General features: G+C 47.4%; 1 protein-coding gene across 2 annotated transcripts; it reads right to left on the minus strand.

Annotated features, from left to right (window-relative positions):
• Window positions 1-4,063: 4,063 nt before the first annotated feature.
• On the minus strand, window positions 4,064-27,883 carry LOC118087285 (guanine nucleotide-binding protein subunit alpha-15-like). 2 transcript variants are annotated; one of them, XM_035119806.3, is made up of 8 exons: window positions 27,655-27,883; window positions 23,491-24,156; window positions 18,898-19,082; window positions 17,763-17,917; window positions 12,440-12,568; window positions 11,279-11,408; window positions 7,812-7,965; window positions 4,064-5,428 (listed from the first exon to the last, which is right to left on the minus strand). In XM_035119806.3, the coding sequence occupies exons 2-8, from the start codon at window positions 23,615-23,617 to the stop codon at window positions 5,187-5,189; spliced, it is 1,122 nt and encodes a 373-aa protein (XP_034975697.1). In that variant the 5' UTR covers window positions 23,618-24,156; window positions 27,655-27,883; the 3' UTR covers window positions 4,064-5,186. The 2 variants fall into 2 exon arrangements, with proteins under 2 accessions (XP_034975697.1, XP_088529147.1); XM_088673021.1 differs by lacking the exon at window positions 23,491-24,156 and having other exon boundaries at window positions 27,655-27,882.
• Between the last annotated feature and the right edge of the window lie 58 nt (window positions 27,884-27,941).

Below are 27,941 nucleotides of genomic sequence, written 5' to 3' on the forward strand. Positions count from 1 at the left end.
TTGGTTTAAACAAAGGGGAAACAGGATAGAACAAAGTTGTTGTTGTTTTTTAATTCATCAAAGCATTTATTTATTTTGTTAGGAAGAAAAGAGGGGGAAAGGGGGAGAAGGGAATGGTAAGTGGGGTGGGGTGGGGTGGATACACTTCTATTCTTCTACTTAGTGCATGTGTGGGATTTGTGGTAGCGTTACTTCTCTTACTATTCGTTTGTTGTATTTCCTTGGTGCTGAGAGAGGTTGGGGGTGGCTAAGGGTGTGGTTGGTTGTCTTTGGCTGGCTGTAGACAGATTTGTTTTGTGTGTGTGAGCAGGGTGTGTGTGTGTATTTTTGAATTGGGTTAGCCAAATTGATTCGCATGCTGTCGGCGGGTTCTTCTTGCTCACTCAGCGCTTAGTTAAAAGTATGGAACTCGCTCCAAACGAGATTGTGGTGGCCGCAGGCCGCCAACTTTGGATGGCTTTGAAAGAGGTTAAGCCACAACGTCCATGGTTCCAGCCTTCACAATCAGAGGCCATCACACATACTTCTGAAATCACAGAAGGGGAGAGTTGCTCTTGTATTCGAATCCTGCTTGCGGGTTCCCCACTGCTGGAGCTTCTGGTTGGCCTGGCCATTGTCCGAACAGGTTGCTGGACCAGATGGGCCCCCTTTGGCCTAATCCAGCACCCGGGCTCATCTTATCATGTTCTCATATACCTTCCCTTTCTAAGAACTCTGCCGTTTCAGCAGGAGATGACCTTAACTGTAGCAGGGGAGGCAAAGGAGATTGTTCAGTCAGATGACTGCTCAAACTGAACTGCAAAGATAATGCAAGGAGCTGCTTGATTAAATGACAAGGGGCTGGTGATTAGCTTTTAGCTGGCATTATCTGCCATTTCCCAAATAGTCAGATGGCAGGCCCAGAATTGGTGGTTAAAAGTCTGTTATACTTGGGGTAGATTAAACGATGGAGGGATCTGTGCTGGGTGGAGAGAGAGGAGATTTGCCCTGACGTCTGCCCCAGAACTGCTTTTGTTACCTGGTTTTTCCTGCTAGCGAGCTTGGGGAAAGCACGGGCAGGGCCCCTAAATGGGCTCCTCTTTTTTCTTTTCCCCCCTATTTCATACTGCATTGCATTTTGTTGCTTTATTTGGCTGTTAGTCTGAATGGGAAAGAGAAGTCAAGAGTTGCTGGGCGTACCTCCCAAGCAGTGCCGGATTTACATATAAGCTAAACAAGCTATAGCTTAGGGCTCCACTCTCTTAGGACCCCCCCCCCAAAAAAAAATAAAGGAAAAAAACACCTGGATGTACATTTCCAAAATATAAGATAAAATAAAAATAAAATAAAACCTACATACAGCAACAGAGTTTTGTGTTGTGTAGGCTCCTATTATGTAACTCATGGGCCCCGCCTGCTAGCCTGCTCCCTAAAATATCCCTGGTTTGCTCCTTTCTATATATAGGGTGCCTACATTCTGCATGGACTGGTTGCAGGGCAACATGTGCAAAAGGCTTGAGGTCCCTAGTAGGTCCATCAATGACCATCTAGCATATATTCAAGACAAAAAACAGCGACCATTTGTTGTTGACAAAGGACAGCTGGACATATAAAGGGCCCCATTACCTTCAGTATCTTAGGGCCTCATCCAACCTAAATCTGGCCCTGCCTCCAAGTGTCCCTATATTCCAGGGACAGTCCTCCATGCTTGTTCCGCCCGTTCCCACGGGTGCTGCCACGTGGCAGAAGAAAGGCACGAGCCATTTATTTATTAAGATATTTATTTCCACCCAGCTGTGTGCTTCTCCCTTTCGCTTACCACATTGCGGGGACCGCCTCTTTCCATAGGAACCTATCCAGACCCTGAGATCATCTTCTGAGTCCTTCCTTCGTGTGTCACCTCCTCTGGAGGTCCAGAGGGTGGCAACACAAGAACAGGGCCTTCTCTGCAGTGGCTCCCCTTCTGTGGAACGCTCTCCCCAGGGAAGTTCGCCTGGTGACTTCATTATACACCTTTAGGCACCAGGCAAAAAGGTTCCTTTTTAACCAGGTATTTGGTTGATCTGTTAGACATCCTATACCCTTTTAAAATGTGGCTCGTTTATGGGAGGATGATATTGGGTTGTTGTTTTTATTCCGATTATATACGTTGTGACCTTTTCTGTGAACCACTCTGAGACCTCCAGGTTTAGGGCGGTATATAAATTCAAACAACCACAAGGCAGAAGGCCCCAAGTTCAGTTCCCAGCTTTTCCACTTTAAAAATTGGAGAGGGGTGTTTGCAACCATGCTGCATGGTTTAAGACTGCTTTTCAGAAAAAGCAACTACACAAAGTAAATTTGGTTGAGGGCTGTATCAGTCCCCCTTTCTCCCCTGCACATCCTTCTATCTTTTAGTCTGTCCCCAGTACGGTTCTCTCTAGGGTGTTTGGGGTGTTAGGAGGGGGGGGGACATGCTATGCTCCTTCTGAGGCAGTTTCTCAGTTTGGGACGTTTCTCGGCGGTGGTTGGGGACCTGCCGAGATCAAACGACACAAATCATCTCACTATCTGATTGCCGTTTTAAGCAAGTAGGAGGAATCAAATGCACAGTGGTTGCTTTTTCAAATAATATTTTTTAAAAAAGAGCCTTGGGGGGATGGACAATTAAACACCAGGCAGCTCTCTCCCCTTGCCAGGCGAAGCATCATTATGAGATAATTCCACCAGCCTCTTTTTCTCCTGCTCCTTCCCTTCTTGTTGGCCTAGCCAGATGAGTCAAAGAAACTCAAGGCAATCCAAAACCCTTTCGTTTCCTATATGCTTAGGATCTGGGTGACGTTCACATCTGCCATCAAACCTGCCCCATCCATGCCCAAGAGGGAAGTGTGAGTAGCTGCAAGGAAACCACCCCTCCCCAGGTTTGCAGAAGTTGTTTTTGTTGCTGCAATCCATCTGTCTTGAGAGACAATGGAACGCGCCTCATCTCTGGGGTGCAAGCCTGGGCGGTGTGTCTGGAGGTCCTGAGCTGCCCGGACGACAAGACCCCCTATCAGCCTCAAAGATGGGGTCCGAAGGAAAGCAGAGCAAGACGTTGCTGGAAGGAGGCGTATGAGGCGCCACCCAGCCGTCTTAGGGACTCCGCTCCAGATTTGTGCAGGGTTTACTCCTGAGCTGCCTTTTCTCCCCAAGACAACCTGCAAGGTGGCAGAGGTTTAGGATCGGCGCTTTCCTTCTCGATAGACTACTTTCCCAAGTTGCTCCTCATTTCCCTCTACAGCACATGCAGAAACTGCCTTCTTGGCCCTTGGACCCACTCTTGGTCTCGTCCGCTCAATCCACCAGAGCTGACTTCACATGGAAGGGAAACCCCTTACTCACTGAGGGTTGGAGACCCACCGACTGCCCTCACCTGGTTTAGTCGAAGCCGTTCCCAGGATTGCGGCTGCTGTTGCATGCTGGCAGCTCCTGGCAGCCGCAGGTGAGAGCTGATTGCAAGATGGGGACCAAAGATGGACAAACTACCCCAGACGGAGCACAGTATGTCACCACAAGAAGTATACCCCATACACCCCCATGCTGTTAAGCACCTTAATGCAAGAACCTTGGTAAAGGCAAAGGACCCCTGGACGGTTAAGTCCAGTCAAAGGCGACTATGGGGTTGCGGCGCTCTTCTCGCTTTCAGGCCGCGGGAGCCGGCATTTGTCCACAGTTTTCCAGGTCATGTGGCTAGCAGGACTAAACTGCTTCTGGTGCAACAGGACACCGTGACAGAAACCAGAGCACATGGAAATGCCATTTACCTTCCCGCCGGAGCGGTACCTCTTTATCTATTCACACTGGCATGCTTTCGAACTGCTAGGTTGGCAGGAGCTGGGACAGAGCAACGGGAGCTCACACAGTCATGGGGATTCGAACCACCTACCTTCTGATCGGCAAGCCCAAGAGATTCAGTGGTTTAGACCACAGCGCCACCTGCAAGAACTTTGAGCCTGGCTTGGTAGGGGCACCCAGTGCAAGCTTTTAAGCACGACTCATGTCCCCATCAACAGCTTGGCTACAGCAGCTTGCATCAGCCAGGTCTACAAATGGAGGAGAAATACGATTCTGTTTGCATTTTAATATTGCTTGCAAAAAGGCATATGTGAGTAAATAAAGAAGATGCATACAAAAAAATGTGTTTATTGAGAAGAAATTTGCACTAAAATGCTGGCAGACCTATCACAGGAGGATCTGGGAAAATAAATGCAGCGTGCACCGCAAATTGCTGTGGAAATGTGAAGAAGTGAAATTAAGATTCGGGGGGAAATATAGACTCGGTTTGGCAGATTTGTCGAGGTTGCAAGAATGGAAGGGGCATGGGAGATGGAGCAGAGAGAGAAGGGAGCTTGAGAACTACTCTGCTTCCCCACCCTTTCTGCACATGCTGGCTTCTGCTCCCCCATGATTCCCCCCTCCAAAAAAAAAGGAAGAAAACCATATGCTCCCCCAGGTTTTGTCACTTTACTCCTGCAATTTTCAGGGCTGGTGGGGCTGCAAACAGGTTGTTTCTGGAGCAGATAACATGGAAGCGAGAGCTAAACCTCCACCGTGTTCCACTAGATTTCCGGAAGCGGTTTTATGTTGTGCGAAAGCTCGAATATGATGCAGAAATAGGCAGAGGAACAGAAAAAATGGCTGTGTGAAGGCTGCCTCAGGAAGTTAGCTGGAGTCAATGCCTAGGACTTGGGTATGTTGGCGTTTTGTTTTGTTTTAAGCATGGCACCAGATGGTGCTGTACAGTCCGATCCTTTGGCAACGTGATTTCCCATTATGAGCTTTACAACGCGTTTTCCTGAAACGTACAGATCCAGCCCTAGTCAACCACATATTGTCCGTGGACTGGAAGCAACAGCTAATACTGGGTCGAGTTCCGTTCCAGACATGGGACGAAGAAGCAGAAACCAAGGACTTCTGCTTCCGTTTCTCTTTTCATCAGAGCGGCCAAAGAGCACAGGGCTTTGAAATCCCTTTTGAATGGTATGGGTCATTTCTCAGCCTCCAGTAGCCAGGTCTGCCCCCCACCTCTGGGATTCCCAAGGGGTGATGCCGCTGGTCAGACCTCGGTGCTCGCTGGCGTTTTAAAACGGTCCTTTAGAGCCGCCGGTTTCGCCTTCCATGCCCCAGGTCTCCTCTAAGGCCAACAAGTGGAGTCATTGGGATCCTTCAGAAGTGGCCGCGAGACCCTTCTAGACCAGGTTGAACTCATCGAGGTAGCGGGCCAGGACTGCGTCTTTAATGTCCTCGAAAACCGTGCCAATGTTCTGCGTGTCCGTGGCACAGGTGAAGTGGAAGTAAAGGATCCGTGGCCTGTAGACGTCGCCAGAAGGACCCCCTCCAAAGTCGCCGCCAGGGACTGAGAACTTCCTGAAGATGTCCATGTACATTTCAAGGATGAACTGTTTGGCCACGTGAGCGTCTCGCTTGGGGCCTGGAAAAATACAAGGAGATAGCCTTCAGGTGTGCTAGGGGTGGTGCTATCAGCCTCCTCAATATTCCTTGGCATGGGGCTCAGCCTTGCCCAATTTTGAGGGGACAAAGAAGGCCGAACCGGTGAGCTCAGCATCCTCCTGAGCACAAGAGAGACATGCAACATCACAGGCATGCAAAACGTAAAAAAGGGGTAAAGGACCCCTGGACAGTTACGTCCAGTCAAAGGCGACCATGGGGTTGCAGCACTCATCTCGTTTTCAGGCCGAGGGAGCCAACGTTTGTCCACAGACAGCTTTCCGTGTCATGTGGCTAGCATGGTTAAACCGCTTCTGGCGCAACAGGACACCGTGACGGAAACCAGAGCGCACGGAAACGCCGTTTACCTTCCCGCCGCAGTGGTACCTATTTATCTACTTGCCCTGGCGTGCTTTCGAACTGCTAGGTTGGCAGGAGCTGGGACAGAGCAATGGGAGCTCACCCCATCGCGGGGATTCAAACCATCGACCTTCTGATCTGCAAGCCCTAGAGGCTCAGTGGTTTAGACCACAGCGCTACCCATGTTCCTGCAATGCACCGCTGGCCTCCCAACCTTCGACTCAAGGCTCACTGGCCCTCAGTGAATCGGCCGACTAAATAGGAAATTACTGTACACTGAGTCAGTTCTTTGATCCATTTAGCTTAGTATTGTCTGCCCCGACTGGCAGCACCCCTAATGAATATTACTGTATAAGTGATTGTGTAGTCTTTTGTTTTTATTTGTGAAATTCGGATGCCACCTTTCATCCATAGATGTCAGGGCAGTTCACAACATTAAAAAACCCACAAAATTGTAACCTTAATTTAGGGTTGCCATATTTCAAAAAGTGAAAAAAAAATTTTTTGCACACTTGTTGAGCTTTCCTGACAAAATCTCCCCCAAAATGAAGTTTTAAAGCTATTTTTTAAAGGAAAAACACTTCTGACAGGGGTTGACATATGCCTGGGTTTTCACAGACATTTTAACCGATCTATGGGAATTCCACCCTGATACTGTTTTCGCTAGATGAATCCGGATATATCCAGGAAATTCCAGATGTATTGGAGCCCTACTTAATTCTATTTTATTGATATTTTGTTAATGTTCTTCCCCTCTGCCTTTTAAAATGTTTATGTATTCTTTCTCTTTTTCCCTTTTCTTTTTCTTAATTTATTTCAACTTATTGGTAATGCTTTCAATAAAACATAAAGGAAAAAGGAAAAAAAATAACAAAACAATGCCCACCGAAAACCAATAACGCCCCCCCTCCCACAGACACATTTAATAGGGTATAATAATAATAATAATTTATTTATACCCCACCCATCTGGCTGGGTTTCCCCAGCCACTCTGGGCGGCTTACAACAGAAAAATGAAATAAAATAATCTATTAAACATTAAAAGCCTCCCTAAACAGGGCTGCCTTCAGATGTCTTCTAAAAATCTGGTAGCTGTTTTTCTCTTTGACATCTGATGGGAGGGCGTTCCACAGGGCAGGCGCCACCACCGAGAAGGCCCTCTGCCTGGTTCCCTGCAACTTGGCTTCTCGCAACGAGGGAACCCTCAGAAGGCCCTCGGTACTGGACCTCAGTGTCCGGGCAGAATGATGGGGGTGGAGACGCTCCTTCAGGTATATAGGACCAAGGCCGTTTAGGGCTTTAAAGGTCAGCACCAACACTTTGAATTGTGCTCGGAAATGTCCTGGGAGCCAATGTAGGTCTCTTAGGACCAGTGTTATGTGGTCTCAGCGGCCGCTCCCAGTCCCCAGTCTAGCTGCCGCATTCTGGATTAGTTGTAGTTTCCAGGTCACCTTGAAAGGTAGCCCCACGTAGAGTGCATTGCAGTAGTCCGAGCGGGAGATAACCAGAGCTAGATATAGGATGCCAATCAGCCAAAGGTCTGGTTGAAGAGGAACATTTTTGCCTGGAGCCTAAAGATGTAAAATGAAGGCTCCAGGCAAACCTTCCTGGGGAGAGCATTCCACAGACAGGGAGCCACCACAAAAAAGGCCCTGTTCTCGTAGAGGAGGCACACGAAGAAGGGCTGCCGATGTATAATCTTAGAAGGGGAAGTGGCCATGAGATAGGGCTAGATTCTGACCATCATGAAGGAACCATACACTTCTGAATTTGCCGCTACGCTAACTTCAGCAGAGATCAACTAACCCAGCCTAGATCCAACCCTACAGCCCCTGTGAAATCCTCACGAAAACCCTCGGAGGTAGGACCGGGCCGAGAGCTGGCGACAGGTCACCCAGTGAGTTCCATGGTTAGGTCAGGATTTAAATCAATCTCCCAGCCCCATATCTGACGCTCGAGGACGCTGGGCTCTGCACTAGTTGTCTGGAAGGAGGAGAAAGTATTACCTGGGAAACTTGGGAAATAAGCAGCCAGGTCGGAGCTCAAGATCTTCTCCTCCAGAATGTCCACCTTGTTGAGGAAGAGGATGATGGAAGTATTCCAGAACCACGGAAGCTCCAGGATGGTTCTGAAGAGGTCGAGACTCTCCCTCATCCGATTCTAACTCATGGAAGTAGAGGCAGAAGGGGAAAGAAAGCACTTAGGAACACTTACAAAGAGTCAGGCCCCTCACTCGGTCGCGCCTACACTGCCCGGAAGCAGCTCTCCAGGGTTTCAAAGAAAGGGAGTCTTCCCTACCCAGAGATGCCCAGGGCTGAACCTCAAACCTTCTGCTCACAAAGCAAAGGTTCTACCACTTCCCCCTCAAAGTGAAGTTAAGAGCCTGGTCCTCATTGTTTTGAATGAAAGGCTGTGTTGTGTTGTATTCAGTGGTTTGTGTTTGCCTGAACTTGAGTCTGGACTAAGGATACTAAGCCCCTGTGTTCTGATTCGATACATGACGTCCAATCACAGAACATTTCAGGATTTGGGCCTCTGCCATTGGCCCTCGAGCTCTGAGTCGTGATTTGCAGCTTGGAAGTTTAGACAGCCAATCATGTTGGGAGTAGGAGTGGCCCAGGCTTTCAGGAATGTACCGTGTTTCTCACATTTTAAGACACCGTCTTATATTTATTTTAGTCAAGAAAATAAGCCTATGGCTTATTTTCGGGGTATGGGGTGTGTGTCTTATTTTTTTTTTTTACTAACCGGTAAGTTGCTGCTGCTGCTCAAGCGTCGACAAAGCGCCCAGCAGCGCGCGCCGCATGGAGCCCCGAGCCAGCGGGACCCGCTGAAGCGCCGACAAAGTGCCCGGCAGCGCTGCGCAGAGCGCCCTGAGCCGCAGGAGGAGGAGGATTCAAAGTGCTACAGAGCACTGCTGGGTCCCGCTGGCTTGGGGTGCTCTGCATGGCGCTGCTGGGTGCTTTGTCGGCGCTTCAGTGGGGCCCACAGCACGCACCGTGTGGAGTCCCGAGCCTACTGAAGCGCCCAGCAGCGCCACGCGGAGCACCCCGGGCCAGCGGGACCCAGCAGTGCTCTGTAGCACTTTGAATCCTCCTCCTGCTGCACTCTGTGCGGCGCTGTGGTCCCGCTGGCTCAGGTCCCGCTGGCTCGGGGCTCCACACGGCGCGCGCTGTGGACATTGCTGGGTCCTGCTGCCTTGGGGCTCCACCCGGCGCGCGCTGCTGGGCATTGCTGAGTCCCGCTGGCTCGGGGCTCCACGTGGCGCGCGCTGCTTGGTGTTTTGGCGAGCCCCTCCAGAACTGCACTCAGCACTACGGCTTATTTTCGGGGTATGTCTTATATTTTTTCAACGCATGAAAATCGTGCCATGCCTTATTTTATAGGCACGTCTTAAAATGTGAGAAACACGGTTTATAAGCAGTTGCCTTGCCCCTGTTTCCCAGTTATGTAGTGCAATAAAGGTTCTTGCTGTTATCACTGTGCCTTGCCTCGTGGGAACCCACCTACACTTCAGGCTGGTTTGGAAAGATGCTGTCTGGGTCCATCTAGTTCAGTGCTGCCCACACTGGTTGGCAGCAGCTCACCAAGGTTCCAGGCAGGGGCAGAATTCCCAGCCCTACCTGAAGGTGCCAAGGGTTGAGCCTGAGACCTGCTATTGAGCTACGGTCCTTTCTTTAAAAATTAAAAATAAAACAATATTCCAGTCCTCGTGACTTTGAAGGGCTTATTTAAACAGGAATGGGCCGGTTAGGGTTGCCATATTTTGAAGAGCAAAAAAGATGATGCTATGACCAGGTTGGGATTTAGGTTGGATGAGGCCCTAAGCTACTGAAGGTAATGGGGCCCTTTCTATGTCCAGCTGCCCTTTGTCAACAACAAATGGTCGCTGTTTTTTGTGTTGAACATATGCTATATGGTAATTTATGGACCTAATAGGTATCTCAAGCCATTTGCACATATTGCCATGCAAGCACTCCATGCAGAATGTAGGCACCCTATATATAGAAAGGAGCAAACCAGTGATATTTTAGGGAGCAGGGCCCATGCCTTACATCATAGGAGCCTAAAGGTAAAGGAACCCCTGACCATTAGGTCCAGTTATGACCGACTCTGGGGTTGCAGCACTCATCTCGCGTTATTGGCCGAGGGAGCCGGCATACAGCTTCCAGGTCATGTGGCCAGCATGACTAAGCCGCTTTTGGTGAACCAGAGCAGCACACGGAAACGCCATTTACCTTCCCCTTGTAGTGGTACCTATTTATCTACTTGCACTTTGACATGCTTTCGAACTGCTAGGTTGGCAGGAGCTGGGACCAAGCAACAGGAGCTCACCCTGTCGCCGGGAATTGAACCACCAACCTTTTGATCAGCAAGCCCTAGGCTCAGTAGCTTAACCAACAGCGCCACCCGCGTACACAACACAAAACACTGTTACTGTATGTAGGTTTTATTTTGTTTGTTTGTTATCTTCTATTTTGGAAATGTACATCCAGTTTTTTTCTTTTAAATTCTTTTGGGGGCCCCAAGAGAGTAGGGCCCTAAGCTATAGCTTGTTTAGCTTATACGTAAATCTGGTGCTGGCTATGACAACTCTCATTTTAAATACCCCTACCATAGATAGGATATAGAGCAGGCATCCCCAAACTTTGGCCCTCCAGATGTTTTGGACTACAATTCCCATCTTCCCCAACCACTGGTCCTGTTAGTTACGGATCATGGGAGTTGTAGGCCAAAACATCTGGAGGGCCGCAGTTTGGGGATGCATGATATAGAAGCTGTGATTTTATTGCTGAGGGGGGCAGGAGAAGAGGAAAGCAAGTCTTTAGCCCCCAGTTATGTTTATGTCTCATCCAGAAATTATAGCCAGAGACATTTTGGCAAATTGGAAAAAAAATTCAACCTGGGCAGAAATTTTACCCCTGAAAAAGAGGACGTCCTGGGGAAAGTGGACACATGGCAACCTTAACTAGGAAGATCAGAGGAAGGTGCCCTTTGCAGGGAGTGGGGCGCAATGCTGTGTTCACCCGCTTCCCTCCAGGTAACGGGGAAAGGAAAGAAATCCTGATAACAAAAGGTGCAGGGATGCCTCCTCCCCTTCCCAAAGGACATGAGAATCTTAAATCAGCATACATATGGGCATAAAATCTAATGCTTGGAGGTCCTGGTCAGTTTTTAAACCTGGACAGAGTGGCACCTCAATATGGCCAGGCAGCAGTTTGCCCTAAGTACCCAACTTTGGCCTTGGAGGGAGGCAGAAAGGAGGCAGCAGTGAGGTAGTTTGGATCTGCCAGGAGCTGCGACGCCTCACCTGCAAATTAAACTGCGGAACTCCCTGCTGCAGGAGGCAGAACTGCGGAACTCTCTCCCTTGGCCTGCTCTTCTTGTGATCTTAAAACCCGATTTCAGCACACACACAAACATGCACACAGGGAAATGTACATGCCTTTTTTATTTTAAAAAACCTCCTTACTTCGCTTGTGTTCTCCTCCAGAGATTGGTCATATTCACTGAGAGAAGCCAAGTAGATCAGGGCAATCACGTTCTCGAAACAGTGGATCCATTTACGGCGCTCTGATCTCTGCCCTCCTACATCAACAATCCTGCAAAGATTCAGGAAGGGAGATCACAGGTTTTTTTTTGCTTCTAGGCGGCTACAGATATTAACGCTGCCCTGCCCCAATGAAACCGATGTAGAAGTTGCCCCCCCCCAAAAAAAGGTGTCAAAAAAGGTTATTTATGTATGCCACTACTGCAGTCCGAGATTTGGAAAACGTTTATTGAATATATAGGAGGGAAATTGTGTACACCTGAAAATGTTGGAAGCATTATGATAAATTCAACAGTGTAAATAAGTTTTGATGGCTGCAATACTGAATGGTTTAGTTTTTGTAAAATATGCAGGGATTTATGATATGTGAAATGAACCATGGAAAGAGAAGAAGGCAAGTCTTAAAGGTAAAGGGACCCCTGACTGTTAGGTCCCGTCGCGGATGACTCTGGGGTTGCGGCACTCATCTCACTTTACTGGCCAAGGGAGCTGGCGTACAGCTCATGTGGCCAGCATGACTAAGCCGCTTCTGGAGCAGCGCACGGAACCAGAGCAGTGCACGGAATCGCCGTTTACCTTCCTGCCAGAGCGGTACCTATTTATCTACTTGCACTTTGACATGCTTTCGAACTGCTAGGTTGGCAGGAGCAGGGACTGAACAACGGGAGCTTACCCGGTCGTGGGGATTCGAACCGCTGACCTTCTGATTGGCAAGCCCTAGGCTCTGTGGTTTAAATGAGTATTTTAAATTGTAAAACAGATAATTTAATAAAAATTACACACACACATGCATACACACTAGTATATATGAAGTTGTACCCAACTAAGGTTATTCTTGTGGGGGAGGCACACGTAGAAGGGCCTCCGATGAAGTTGTATAATCTTAGAAGGGGGCCATGAGATAGGCCTAGGTTGTGACCATCACAAAACAACTTTGCCCTTCTGAATTTGCCGCTACACTCATTTCAGCAGAGATCAACTATGGAGGGTTTGAGATCCATTGGCATTTCTCACCTGGTTTAGCTGGCCAGTCAAAGGCATCAAGGCTGCACGACTTCAGATCCCGCTCCCAATTTTGCTCACCTGAGCGTCACCTTCTGCACTGAAAAGCAGTACTCGTTGATGCCCGTTGTCGGCACCCGCGTCCGCAGGATGTCCTGGGGGCTCGGCACGTACCCTGCCGCTGCAATGCGGTCCAGGTTGGACAGGAAGCTACAAAGGCACGTTAAAGATAATGGTTGAAATCGTACATGGGAATGGGAAGATAATTTTGTAATGCGTCTGAATGTGTCCTGTGTAGTGTGGCACGTCTGTCGAAGCTAAGCAAGAGCTGCAGAGAGCCTAACAGCGAATGATTAAATTAAAAATTAAAAAATTGCCCAGTAGCACCTTAGAGACCAACTAAGTTTGTTCTGGGTAGAAGCTTTCGTGTGCATGCACACTTCTTCAGATACACTTCTTCAGATATTGCATGCACACAAAAGCTTCTACCCAGAAGAAACTTATTTGGTCCCTAAGGTGCTACTGGGCAATTTTTATTTTTATTTATTTATTTCAACTGCGTCAGACCAACACAGCTACCTACCTGAATCTAGTTAATGATTAAGCGAGACTGTATCTTTGTGGCAAAGTCACAAGGGCGTTTAAAGCGCATGGAAAGGATGCAATTTCATCTGTCTGGGCTGGAATCTGTTTGTTTCGGGAGGCAATGGAGGAGTGCGCCTTTGGGGGGTGAGGTCAAGCTGTCGGACAGTTACAGCGCCTGCTGTGGCTGTAGAGACCGATGCAGGAGAGACATGTTTTGTTGCAGCCGGGGCTGATGAAGGGGTCTGGTTGGGCGGCTGCAGATACACCAGGGCATTTATTCTCTCTGCGCTCTTCCCAGCGGCCATTCCTCCTCTAGTCACTGCTGTGGGAACATGACCTGACTTTCTGTCTCCAGGCCCTGTGGTCTTCTGCAAGGGGTTGACGATGCCTTCATGTCACAGCAGACATCTTTGTAACACAGAGTTGGTCCACCAATGCGCCTGGTGCCTGAAGCCAGCTCCCCACAGAGCACGTCTATCAAATTGTCTATCAAAAACTTCACTCTTGTGGTTTATCACAACAGCTACTCACTTTGGGTTTTAGTAAAGCAAACGGTCTAATTTGTCAGCGCCTTAATGATCTCAACCCCTTCATGGATCACTGCCTTGTCATGGCGAAGGGGCTTGAATAACTCCAAGAAGCTATGAGCTATGCCGTGCAGGGCCACCCAAGATGGACAGGTCATAGCCGAGAGTTTAGACTAAATGTGATCCACCTGGAGAAGGAACTGGCAATCCACTCCAGTATTTTGCCAAGAAAACTCCATGGACATAAAAAAGGAGAAGCTATGAGAAGAAAGTGAGAATTTTCAAGGCATGCCCTGGTTCATGGCGTCATGGAGAGTCGAACACGACTAAGATGACGAACGTCAGAACAATTTGGCCACAATAAGGAAATTTTGCCAATGGTATGACTATTTTCCACCTTCCCATTCCGACTCTCTGGCACCCTATCATAACCTAACAAATCCAAAATATAGATGCACTTTTACTCTCGCAAGATTGAATGTATTGTCCTTGACTGTACTTGAGGGATGATTCCAACAGATTCCACACGAAAAACGCCTATGTCCCTGTGGAGATGGCAGTCCTGAATCGGTGGCGCATGCCCTTCTGGCTTGCCCTCTTTATAAAGACTTGAGGAATGAGATTATCACCCCTCTTTTATTGTCCATTCCGGGTCGCCCAGCCACTGCCCCAGTGTCCTTTCTCTGGGCAGATCAAGATGAGCAGGTGACAGCAAAGGTGGCAAGGTTTTCAGCTGGGGCAATCAGAATAAGATCCACTATTTGACTATTGATTCAAAACCCTAAAATGTATTTTATATACGGTAATTGACTTTTTATTTCTATTCTTTGTATATCATATTGTTGTTTTATTGCTATGGCCGATGGCTGACGCAAATGAAGATTCATTCATTCATTCCCTGGAGGATCCTGCCATCTTCTATTCTGTGGATGTGACCAAACCAGCGTAGATGTCGCTGAGACAGGAGCGGGAAAATGCTGGGAATGTGGGCTCAGGAGAAAACATCTTTGTTTGGAATTCTGACCTGCCGTTTGTTCCCCAAAATCCTCCTAATGCAGCACTATGCGGGCAAGCATTCAGCCATCACTCCTGACAGTTATACAGTAAATTGCCCATACATAAATTGCAGCATGCTCAACATTGCAAGCCTTGGTGTTGGACATTAGCATTGCGTTCTCCCACACCCTTTCGGAGAGGTGAACCATTGTCCAGCTCAGCATCGATGGAGAGATTGCTGATTATTGTTGTTGTCGTTTAGTCATGTCCGACTCTTAGTGACCCCATGGACCAGAGCATGCCAGGAACTTCTGTCTTGCACTGCCTCCTGCAGTTTGGTCAGACTCCTGTTGGTAGCTTCAAAAACACTGTCCAACCATCTTGTCCTCTGTCGTCCCCTTCTCCTTGTGCCCTCCATCTTTCACAACATCAGGGTCTTTTCCAGGGAGTCTTCTCTTCTCATGAGGTGGCCAAAGTATTGGAGCCTCAGCTTCAGGATCTGTCCATCCAGTGAGCACTCAGGGCTGATTTCCTCCAAAATGGATAGGTTTGATCTTCTTGCAGTCCATGGGACTCTCAAGAGTCTCCTCCAGCACTGTAATACCAGTAGTGGAACCCAGATGGAGGCCCAACACCTCAAGTCTATGCATATCTTGGGTCTGATAAGCCTTTGTTGTGAAACTGCTGGAGAGAATGGATTGCTAATCTCTCTCTCCCTCCAGGAAAACAGCCTCAGGCTAATGGAGATCGGGCCTAATTTAGCATCAAAGAATTGTAGAATTTGGAAGGGACCCCGAGGGCCATCTAATTGAATAATAATAATAATAATAATAATAATAATAATAATAATAATAATAATGTTTCCCCAGCCACTCTGGGCGGCTCCCAACAGAATATTAAAAACACAATAAAACATCAAACATTAAAAACCTCCCTAAACAGGGCTGCCTTCAGATAGTTTTTATTCCCTTGACATCTGATGGGAGGGCGCTCCACAGGGCGGGCGCCACCACCGAGAAGGCCCTATGCCTGGTTCCCTGTAACCTTGCTTCTCGCAGGGTGGGAACCTTCAGAAGGCCCTGGGAGCAATGAGGGTGGAGATGCTCCTTCAGGTATACTGGGCTGAGGCCGTATATGCACAAATCTTTTGCCCAATGTGAGACTTGAACCTACAACCCTAAAATTAAGCCCTCTAACCAATTGGGGGCTTTTAATAGTGCTGCATATGTAGGGTTGGGTGTTTTTTTTACTAGATTTCATAGATTTTCTGTTGTTTAAATTCTATTATATTTTGATTACTTTTTCCTACTATCATTTATTTGTTTTTAAGCTGTCTGTGCTTTTGTCCGTGTTTGCTTCGATTCTTGTAAGCCAGCTTGAATCATGGAAAGGGACTCCAAGGATCATCTGGCCCAGGCATCGGCAAACTCGGATCTCCAGATGTTTTGGGACTACAGTTCCCATAATCCCTGACCACTGGTCCTGTTAGCTAGGGATGATGGGAGTTGTAGTCCCAAAACATCTGGAGGGCCAAGTTTGATGGTCTAGAGCAGGCATCCCCAAACTTCGGCCCTCCAGATGTTTTGGACTACAATTCCCATAATCCCTGACCACTGGTCCTGTTAGCTAGGGATCATGGGACTTGTAGGCCAAAACATCTGGAGGGCTCTTAAAGGATCTCGGGGTCTTAGTAGACCACAAGCTGAACATGAACCAACAGTAGCTGTCTTACTACAAAAGAATTTCAGAAATAGACTGGAAAGAGAAGTTGCTGAATTGCAACTTATCACCAAGCTCAAAACCATGGAGGGACCTGGTTTGAACAGAGATATCGGATTCTTATCTCATTATACATGATAAGCGATCTTCAGCCATCTCAACCCTTGCTTTTTCATGCATAACCATTTGCAGTCGTTTGCGGTCATCAACAGCTATCAGTCAGTCAATCACCCATTTCCACCACCCTTCTGAGTGATCCCCCCTCCCCATCCCCACCCCTCCCCACCCCTTCTCTACATAAGTGCCTGGAAACTTCCATTTCACTGTATCTGAAGAAGTGTGCATGCACACGAAAGCTCATACCAAAATAAAAACTTAGTTGGTCTTTAAGGTGCTACTGAAGGAATTTTTTTTATTTTACTTCGATCCAGACCAACACGGCTACCTACCTGTAACCATGAACCAACAGTGTGATGCAGCAGCAAAAAAACCAAGCTAATGCAATTCTAGGCTGCGTCAATGGAAGTCTAGTGTGCAGATCAAGGGAAGTCAACTCTTTTCTGCCTTGGTCAGATCACACTTGGAATATTTTTATTTATATCTTTATTGTTGTCCATAGACCCACAAAACAGTTTCAGAACAAGTTAAGACAACCAAACAACAGGCGAAAGAGACCGAGGGAGTCATTTTGTTGTGTCTAGAGCAGGCATGACCAAACCTGGCCCTCCAGATGTTTTGGGACTACAGTTCCCATAATCCCTGACCACTGGTCCTGTTAGCTAGGGATGATGGGAGTTGTAGTCCCAAAACATCTGGAGGGCCAAGTTTGGTGGTCTAGAGCAGGCACCCCCAAACTTCGGCCCTCCAGATGTTTTGGACTACAATTCCCATCATCCCTGACCACTGGTCCTGTTAGCTAGGGATCATGGGACTTGTAGGCCAAAACATCTGGAGGGCCACAGTTTGGGGGTGCCTGGTCTAGAGCATGATGGTCTTTGTTTCTTGCCTGATCTGGCCCAACCCTATGGAAGCAGTGCTGGTTCTGGGAGAAAGGTAGTTTGATAATTCCAGTGGATCTGCTCTAAGTAGAACTTATTTGGGAGCAACCCAAATGTGCATACCTGCCAAGTCTCCCGCAGAAAAATACGGGATCAGCAGCAGCAGTGGCACCGGAAGTTGCACCGGAAGTTGTCTGGTGGCCATCTTGGGGGTGGCCGCATGGCGGCAGCCATCTTAGGGGTGGCCATGCGGCCACCTCCAAGATGGCCGCCAGGCATGCGTAGAAGCTGTTTCCAGCGCCAGCAGTGGCCATTTTCTGGTGCCCATAGATGGGCAAACCGGCACCAGAAAAATAGCTGCCGGCAGGGGCGGATTTAAGGGACATTTACGGGAAAGGAGCTCAAACGGGAGATCGCTGGGATATGGTAAGGAAAAACGGGGGTTTCCTGGGGAATACGGGGTACTTGGCAGCTATGCCAAATGCGTCTACTCTAAGTAGGATAAGACTGGGTGCAACCCACCACCCGGAAACCCGGCAGATTTGCCCGTCCTTAAGCGGGAGACGCAAATGCACTCACTACAAAGTGGAATCCAGCAAATGGTACTCGCTTCGCCTCTGGTAGCAGGTTCGAATTCCGGAATCTCTCCACAAGCTTTTGATCATCCTTACATGGTGAGCATCCATCTCCTTCATTTTGTAAGTATCCACAGCCATCAGCAGCTGAGCATTTTGCTAGAAGCAGAGAGAGTAACATAATTTAATGTTGTTGTTACAGTGGTACCTTGGGTTTAAGAACAGCTTAGTTTATGAACAACTTGGATTAAGAACACTGCAAACCTGGAAGCAGGTGTTTTGGTTTGTGAGCTTTGCCTTGGAATAAGAACATGTTTCGCTTCCTGTTGAGTGTGTTCCATTTGTAAATTGGAAGGCTGAGCGTGGCTATTTATTTATTTATACATACCCTGCCCATCTGGCTTGGTTTTCCCAGCCACTCTGGGCAGCTCCCAACAGAATATTAAAAACACAATAAAACATCAAACATTAAAAACTTCCCTAAACAGGTCTGCCTTCAGATGTCTCACAATGAGGGAACCGCCAGAAGGCCCTCGGAGCTGGACCTCAGTGTCCGGGCAGAATGATGGAGGTAGAGACGCTCCTTCAGGTATACTGGGCTGAGGCCGTTTAGGGCTTTAAAGGTCAGCACCAACACTTTGAATTGTGCTCGGAAACTTACTGGGAGCCAATGTAGGTCTTTCAAGACCAGTGTTATGTGGTCCTGGCGGCCACTCCCAGTTGCCAGTCTAGCTGCTGCATTCTGGATTAGTTGTAGTTTCCAGGTCACCTTCAAAGGCAGCCCCACAGAGAGCACATTACAGTAGTCCAAGCGGGAGTTAACCAGAGCATGCACCACTCTGGAGAGATAGTCCGCGGGCAGGGAGGGTCTCAGCCTGAGTATCAGATGGACCTGGCAGACAGCTGCCCTGGACACAGAATTGACTGCGCCTCCATGGACAGCTGTCAGTCCAAAATGATCCCCAGGCTGCGCACCTGGTCCTTCAGGGGCACAGTTGCCCCATTCAGGACCAGGGAATCCTCCACACCTGCCCGCCCCCCTGTCCCCGCAAAACAGTACTTCACTCATGTCAGGATTCAACCTCAATGCTTTGGTCTTACCCTGTGGGTTCCTCTTCCCATGCCGTCGGACTACTCACCGCATTTTCCGGTTGGGCATAGGAGATCTGGAGAATCTCCATAGCCTTGACCATAGCCTGGATGGACATGAAGATGTTCTGATAAACCACCTTAGCAAATTCTTTGCGGTCTTCCTCTGTATAGCCCAAGCCATGGATTATTCTCATCTGTTTGATGAAGGTACTTTTCCCACTCTCTCCAGTACCTAAAAGAAAAAACATGCATATACACACAGCCCTTCTTTTTCCTTCACATATATATATATACAGTAATACCTCGGGTTACGAACGCGATCCGTTCCGGAACGCAGTTTGTAACCCGAATAGTTCGTAAACCGAACGCAATGGGCGCCGCCATTTTGCGCATGCGCAAAGTGCGATTTTCGCGCTTTGCACATGCGCAGATCGCGCGATCGCGCGCGCGCCGCTTCTGCGCACACGCGCGCGGCGAAGACACTTCCGGGTTTGCGCAGTTCGTAACCCGAACTGTTCGCAAACCGAGGTGGTCGTAACCCGAGGTACGACTGTATATATATATATGTATAGAGAGAGAGAGAGAGAGAGAGATACACTGCTTGTTTTTTTTCTTAAAAAACAACAACCTCAAACCGGGGTGCGAAAACTAGGATCCGATGTACCAAAGGTATTTGGCTTCTAGTAAGTTAGCAAAACTGTATAGAACAAGTACAAATACCTGCTGGAAATGTAAAGAAAAAGACATGTAAGGTAACAAAAGCTTTCTGGGAGTTGATATATAATGAAACGAAAAAAATGTTTAAAATAACCTTTGTTTAAAAACCAGAAGCCTTTTTGTTAGGAATTATAGGTACTGACCTATAATTGGCAGGGATACTGGAGTGGCTTGTCAGTTCCTGCTCCAGGTGGATCACGTTTAGTCAAAACTCTCCACTATGACCTGTCCATCTTGGGTGGCCCTGCACGGCATAGCTCATAGCTTCTCTGAGTTATTCAAGCCCCTTCACCACAGCAAGGCGAACACCCGCTATGGTTTTCCCAATAGTGATGTATGGAAGTGAGAGCTGGACCATAAAGAAGGCTGATTACCGAAGAATTGATGCTTTTGAATTATGGTGCTGGAGGAGACTCTTGAGAGTTCCATGGACTGCAAGAAGATCAAACCTATCCATTCTGAAGGAAATCAGCCCTGAGTGCTCACTGGAAGGACAGATCCTGAAGCTGAGGCTCCAATACTTTGGCCACCTCATGAGAAGAGAAGACTCCCTGGAAAAGACCCTGGTGTTGGGAAAGATGGAGGGCACAAGGAGAAGGGGATGACAGAGGACGAGAAGCTACCAACATGAGTCTGACCAAACTGTGGGAGGCAGTGGAAGACAGGAGTGCCTGGCGTGCTCTGGTCCATGGGGTCATGAAGAGTCGGACACGACTAAACGACTAAACAACAACAACAATAGGTACTGAGATTCCAAAGGACCAGAAAATACTTTTTATGTATGCGTCAACAGCCGCACGGATGTTATAAGCCCAGCGATGAAAGGAAGAAACAATTCCAGCCAGGGAAGAATGGTAAACCAAGTTGATGGACTATGCCTAAATGGCAAAATTAACTGGGAAGCTCTGAAACCAAGAGGACAAGAAATTTTAAAGAAGAATGGGGGGGGGATATAATTTATTTAGGAATCCATTGTAAACAGATGAAAACATTAGCATGATTTTAACCACGCTTGTAAAGTAACCAAAACTATGGACAATTTAGACGGATAAAAAATTTGGATAACGGGTGGATATGCAGTTGTAAACATTTGTCACTAGCACCCATGGGGGGCAAGTCTTGAGATTCAGAGTAATATCTTTATACGGTTTTTTTTAATTGGTTCTGTTATTCATCTGTATTTTTTAAAAAAATCAAATAAATATTATTTGCAAAAAAGAAAGAAAAGGAAAACCAGGATCCGAAAGGCATTGGACAACACAATAATCCAATAATGTCACATATATTAACCCCACCGATATTAAAATTCTCTTTCCTGCCCAGATTAAAAGACGTCTAGACCAAACCAAGAGCGTCCCTCCAACCAGTACAACTTTCGTTTAACATAGTACAACCAGTACAACATAGTTTAACTATGGAAGCCAACAGGTTATACGAGCCCAGGGTTCAGAGGTGAGGTGCAGCGAATTAGCTCCAAATACTAACAATCCACGCAGCAGCCCTTCTCAGACTTAAAGTTGAACTGTCATATTGCCTCTTAATAGTCTCTCCTTTCAGGCTAAAGGACGCTCAAATCACTCATGGTTTCCTATGAGGACTTAAGACCCCAGGACCGTGACTGATCAAAATTGGCAAACAGTTAAATATAATATTGACATATATGTATATTTTGACATGTCTCAGCTAGACTTTGAAAAGATTTCATTTAGTTTGCGTTTTTAAACAACCCGAGATGGGTGCATACCTTTCCAAACTACAGTGGTACCTCGGTTTATGAACACAATTGGTTCCGGAGGTCTGTTCATAAACTGAAGCGATCGTAAACTGAAGCAAACTTTCCCATTGAAAGTAATGGAAAGTGAATTAATCCGTTCCAGATGGGTCCACGGTGTTCGTAAACCGAAAATTCGCAAACCGAGGTGTTCATAAACCGAGGTTCCACTGTAATGCACTTTTCTGAATTTTGCAATTGAACGAAAAACAAAGCCAGCAACAAAATACCTATTTTATAGGATAAGATATGCACAATTTTAGATCAAATACAAAATTCATATTGGCGCAAAGTTGTAGCCAGCATTACTCCTATTTGGAGGAGTGCCATTGAAATAAATTATTGTTAATTTCAGCACGTATACTCAACAACAAATCCGTTTATTGTGAGGACCATGCCTGTACACAAATATCAACACAACAATAATTAAAAATATTAAAATTCATTGCATGCTATCCCAACAAAACCTTCATCCCACAAAACAGGAAGAGAAGGAAAACAAGCAACGAGTTAAACAGACTATGAAGGGGTCTTTACTTTGTCATCCATAAATCTTTCCCTGGCTTTCATGGCCTTCATCACAAAGACCGCTACCACATGGGTAATTCGTGGGTTACCATCAACTAACAAAAATTTTACTCTATCTTCAGGATTGATTATAGAGTTGGGTATAATTTGCAGCATCGCGTCTCTAAAGCCCGAGTAAATGGGGCAATAGAGGAGGTAATGTATAAGATCCTCTATAATTTTCATGAAGCAAGGGAATAAACGATGTTCTACTGGGATTTTTGTGAATCTACCGGTCAGGTATGCAGTTGGCAATGTATACTCAGAACAGGATCTAGTTGGCTATGGCCGAAGTCTAGAAATAGACAAATCTACTCGTCCCTAGTGATGGCAAGGATTATCTGAAAAGGTGTGTCCTTTCCCTGATAAGCAGTGGTGCTTTCAAGTGGGAGAGGAATGTTAGCTTTAATTTTAAACGAGAAACGACTTGATTCTCACTTTCTGAACCAATATGCATACTAAAAGGAAGCTATCCTTTGAAATCCACTCTTCTCTGAATCACAGAACTGCAGAATTGGAAAGGGGCTCTAGGGTCATCTAGTCCAACCCCCTGCAATGCAGGAATCTCAACTGAAGAATCCCTAACAGAGGGCCATGCAACATCTCTTCCAAAGCTTCATCTGAAGACAAGCCCGCCCCCTTCTCTCAGATAGTTCTCCCTAATGTTTAGTTAGAATCTCCTTTCCAGCAAGGTGACGGCCATCAGTTCAACTGCATTTCATTGAGAAACTACCTGATCCTCACTTTCCAGGCCAATATGCGCACCGGAAAGCAGCCGTCCTTCGAAATTTGCTCTTCTCTGAACTTTGCCAACCAAGCAATGTTTAAGTATGTCACACACCAGCAGATCTACTCAGGACAGAGTAGTGGTTACCTGGGAGGTAAATCTAAAGGTAAAGGACCCCCGGACAGTTACGTCCAGTCAAAGGCGACTATGGGGTTGCGGCACTCATCTCGCTTTCAGGCCGAGGGAGCTGGCGTTTGCCCACAGACAGCTTTCCGGGTCATGTGGCCAGCAGGATGAAACCGCTTCTGGTGCAACAGAACACCATGACGGAAAGCAGAGCCCCGTTTACCTTCCTGTCGCAGCAGTACCTATTTATCTGCTTGCACTGGCATACTTTTGAACAGCTAGGTTAGCAGGAGCAGGGACAGAGCAATGGGAGCTCACTCAGTCACGGGGTTTTGAACCACTGACTAGGGTTCAAGTCCCCTCCACTTGGCCATGAAGCTCACTGAGAGTGACCCCGGAGGCCAGTCACTTCCTCTCGGCCTAACCTACCTCGCAGGGTTGTTGTTGGGATTAAATGAGGAGGGAGAGAACCATGGATGCCAAGCTCTTGGAGAAAACAGTGGGGTATAACTGGAATAGATCCATCATGTTACATTACGAGGTTGATAAGAGAGTTATAGGGGCTTGTGGGGAACAATTGGGCACAATTGAGAAAGCTTGGAAAGAAGAGGAAGGGAGAGTATTATTTCTTGCTAGTATGGAAGGCTAGTTCATGCTCCGAGCCCATCACCCAAGACCCAAGCCTTTCTCCCACCTAGCTAGCAGCTCTTTGTCTGAGGAGCAGTTACTCACCGAGCAAAAGCAACTTCAGCTCCCACCGATCTCGCTTCTTCTGCTCCTGGAGAAGCCGGTTGATTTCTTTATCTATCGCGACGGCGTTTTTCTCCTCCTCAGAGAGAAAGCAGATGCACCAGACCATCGTGGCGGGATGTGAGATGGGGTTCCCCCCCTTACCAATCTCAGACCAGACGGAAAAGACCCCACCCCGATGAGAAGCATGCAGACGAGTAATATATTTTTTTTGAAACGCAGAAGGTTTGGTATGAAATAGTCCACGGATGCACAGTCCAAGCTCAGCCCTCCTCCCTAAGGAGGAGGGACCCAGGAAGAGATGGTGCGAGATCAAGTTTCAGCAGAATAGGGAATCCAGAGACTTGGTCACAGAAGCCTTCCAGGATCCATAGCTGGCAAGGTGAGGGATCTCATGGGGATCCTATGATCCAAGAGGATGCCCATGGAGAAGGAAAGCAAATACTTGGGCTGAGATCAAACACGTGGGCAACTTTATGGAACTGTTCGCGAAAGTGTCCACTGCCATTCGTAAATTCCATTCCACCCGCCGTAAATTCCATTCCACTCATCGGAACCACTCAGCATCCACCTTCCAGCGATCGCAAGGTGACCCAAGAGCTTTTAAAAGCAAGGTGTCGATTGTCCTCTTCAGGCCCGGCACCCCATCTTTCAGATAAGAGAAAAGGATTTTTAAAAGGAAGGAAGTTAGTCCCAATTTTTTGTTTCTTCACGATCACCTCCACCTCCACCCATAGTTTTTTCCATCAAACAAAGTGGTGTTTTTTTAAAAAATAAAATCTTTATTTAATTATAAAATTCATATCCTGCCTTTCTTCCCAAAGGAGCCCAGGGCAGCAGACAACCAGAGATAGAACAGTACAAACATCTTAAAAATAATTTCAGTGCAGATACAGACGTCATCATCATTATCACAACAACAACAACAACAACAACAACAACAACAACAACAACTTATTATTTATACCCTGCCATTTGGCTGGGTTTCCCCAGCCATTCTTGGTGGCTCTCAACAGAATATTAAAAACACAATAAAACATCAAACATTAAAAGCTTCCCTAAGCAGGTCTGCCTTCAGATGTCTTCTAAAAGTCAGGTAGTTGTTTATTTCCTTGACATCTGATGGGAGGGCGTTCCACAGGGCGGGTGCCACCACCGAGAAGGCCCTCTGCCTGGTTCCCTGTAACCTCGCTTCTTGCAGGTATGGAACCGCCAAAAGGCCCTTGGAGCTGGACCTCGGTGTCTGGGGTGGACGATGGGGGTGGAGACTCTCCTTCAGGGATACAGGGCCGTTTAGGGCTTTCAAGGTCAGCACTGACACTTTGAATTGTGCTCTGAAACATACTGGCAGCCAATGTAGATCTTTCAGGACCGGTGTTATATGGTCTCGGTGGCCGCTCCCAGTCACCAGTCTAGCTGCCGCATTCTGGATTAGTTGTAGTTTCCAGGCCACCTTCAAAGGTAGCTCCACATAGAGCGCATTGCAGTAGTCCAAACGGGAGATAACTAGAGCATGCACCACTCTGGCGAGACAGTCTGTGGGCAGGGAGGGTCTCAGCCTGCGTTCCAGACCGAGTTGCCCTGGACACAGAATTGACCTGCGCCTCCATGGACAGCGGTGAGTCCAAAATGACTCCCAGGCTGTGCACCTGGTCCTACAGGGGGCACAGTTACCCCATTCAGGACCAGGGAGGCCTCCACACCTGCCCGCCCCCAGTCCCCCCAAAACAGTACTGGAGAAGAGCTCAGCTTAGAAAGCTTGTTGGAAGAGGAAGGTCTTTGGCAGGGGGCCAATAAAACAACAGAGATGGCTCCTGACTTAAATTCAAGGGGAAGGGAGTTCCAAAGGGGCTACCACAATAAAGAGAGGCCAGTGGGTCAGGCCAATAGCCCATCGAGTACTACGTCCTGTTCTCACAGTAACAAACCAGATGCCGCTTCCAGTGAACTCTCAAGCAAGACCTAAGTGCAAGAAGAACAACACTCTGCCTTCCTGAAGTTTCAGAAGCGTTTCATGAAAGACCAGCTTCCTACAACACGCGCAAGGCACTTCCTGATACGATGGCACCTGTGCGATGCCCTTACCTGCAGATTGCAGTGGCTGACTGGGCTTATAAGGGGTGAGACCACCTTTCAGGTATCCTGGTTCCCTGGGGGTTTGGGGGGTTTTCTGTGTCAAAACCAGTGCCTTGAACTTAGCCCAGTAGGTAATTTGCATGGAACTGGAAGAGGGCCAGCGACCTGGTTCATTAACTGGTTAACCGCACAAGTTCCGGCTGGTTAATCTACAAAGTTGTGGTTGATTAATCTGATCCATTCAAGTAAAAGCTGCATTTCTGAAGGAAGAAAGATCCTTCCCCAAGTTGGTGAGGCTCATAGAATCATAGAGCTGGAAGGGACCCAAGCATCATCTAGCCCAACCCCCTGCAATGCTCATTTAACAACAACAAACAGAGCTTTCCGTGTCAATGGCCCAGTCCTGTGGAACACTCTGCCACTAGATATCCCATTTTAGATATTGCCTGCCAGGAACTTTCCCATTCCATCGGAATGAGAATGCATCTTAGCCGATTTCTAATTTTGACGTGGTTTTTATTGTATGGGTTTATGTAAGATTGTTGTAAACCACTCTGCTTGCTGTTTACAAACAGCAATATATAGCTTTTCTTAATAGGTCAATAAAATGAAAGAAACGGAATCGGGGTCGAGGCAAAGGGAGCGGCGTGATTTGGGCTGTAAGCAGCAGCAAGCAGGTCCCAAAACAGAAGCGGAGAGGCTGAGGCTCGTTCGTATGCCAGTCTGAAAACAGCGGAAGGAATGGAATGTGACTTTGTGCCATCCCGATAAACACTGCAGGGAACCGAACAATGGAAGATAGTAACAAACTCTCCCAGCACACCAGGTCTGGAACTAAAACAGGGGTCAGCAAACTTTTTCAGCTGGGGGCCAGTCCACTGTCCCCCAGACCTTGTGGGGGGCTGGACTATATTTTGAAAAAAATATATGAATGAATTCCTATGCCCCACAAATAACCCAGAGATGCATTTTAAATAGAAGGACACATTCTACTCATGTAAAAACATGCTGATTCCCGGACCGTCCGCAGGCCGGATTGAGAAGGCGATTGGGCCGGATCTGGCCCCCGGGCCTTAGTTTGCCTACCCATGAACTAAAATGTATATGTGAACTGGATTTTGAATTTATAAGATGCAGCAGGAAGGGAAATGTAAGGAGGAAAAAGAGGGAAGCTGGAAGAATGGTTTAACTACAAGTGAAGGTTGACAACCGGACACTAAATAAACGATTCGTCTATGGGAGGAAAAATAATTGACACATGTTTACAACAGGAGCCGGAAGCCTGCTTTTAAGACATCGTATTAAAGTAATTCGCTTTGATCTTTAATAATTTTTTGGGGGGAAATCATTAGAAAAAAAATAAATATTAAAAGGGAAGTGGGGAAGAAGTTCAAGGCAGAAACACAACCATTTTCTCAGCCATTGTCAGGATTTTGCAATACTGTTCTCCAGCCAAGCAAGGTATTCACACTGTGAATATACTAGGGGGAAATGCACATTCAATGCAAATTGCACACCAAAAAAGGAAAAAAGCATTCTACAAAGGGGAAATTGCTTTGCAAAAATGTGCCTTTGGGCACAATTGAATATTTTAGGAGGGATATAAGGAGATGGCTTACCCTGAGTCAGACTGCACTGACTGGCAGAAGCTCTCCCGGGTTTCAGGCAGGAGTCTTCCTCACTCCTGGTTGGAGCTGCTGGGCTTCTAACCTTCTGCACACAAAGCAGATGCTCTCTGTCCCTGAGCTACGCTCCCTCCCCATTTCAAAAAGGAGAAACCAGCACTTCAAACGCTGCCGAATGGCGAAACTGATGCGGGAATGCAGAGAGCTGAATTTTAAGATTTAAGCTGAGACCGGCAGGTCCAGCCGCACCCAGCCAAGGAACATGCCCCTGAAACAATTCTGATTTTTGTTTTGTAGGTGGGGACTGTTTTCGCACCTGTGCTCCAAACAGCACCTCATCTATCCGCCAAAAAACAACAACCCCAAAACCGTCCACACGCAGAACACATAACATCAGGGTCAGTAAGGACAGACAAGAGGAAGAGGACGTCCGAAAGGAGACTACCTAAATTATCTTCCTGAAATGCCGCAACACGGACCTGGGTCCCAACCTCGAGAGGTGAAGCCTGCCAACTGCTTTCTCTGCACCAAAAGAACCGAGAAGGTTGCAAGGGGAACTTTCCGTTCTGGTAAGTCTCCTCCTAGTGAGGCCTCATCCTGTTTGCTCACCACCCCAACTGAGATGTACCAATCCACAAAACTTCCCCCCTAGTTCTTGCTCACAAAAGGCAAACAGAAATTGCACTTTTGTTGGCGCCGGGCTTTTGTTTTGTTTTTGTTTTTGAAAATGTG

This window comes from Zootoca vivipara, chromosome 6 (genome assembly GCF_965207765.1).
Source record: "Zootoca vivipara chromosome 6, rZooViv2.hap1.1, whole genome shotgun sequence".
Classification (NCBI taxonomy): domain Eukaryota; kingdom Metazoa; phylum Chordata; class Lepidosauria; order Squamata; family Lacertidae; genus Zootoca; species Zootoca vivipara.

Bases quoted from the DNA above. Each gene is read 5' to 3' on its own strand.
- LOC118087285 (XM_035119806.3), bottom strand. From the start codon at position 23,617: ATGGTCTGGTGCATCTGCTTTCTCTCTGAGGAGGAGAAAAACGCCGTC. The intron at 12,569-17,762 runs GTGAGTGCATTT...GTGCCTTTGTAG, and splicing joins TTGCTGGATTCCACTTTGTA to CTTCCTGTCCAACCTGGACC. The intron at 7,966-11,278 runs GTAAGGAGGTTT...TCCATGAGTTAG, and splicing joins TGGAGGAGAACACAAGCGAA to AATCGGATGAGGGAGAGTCT.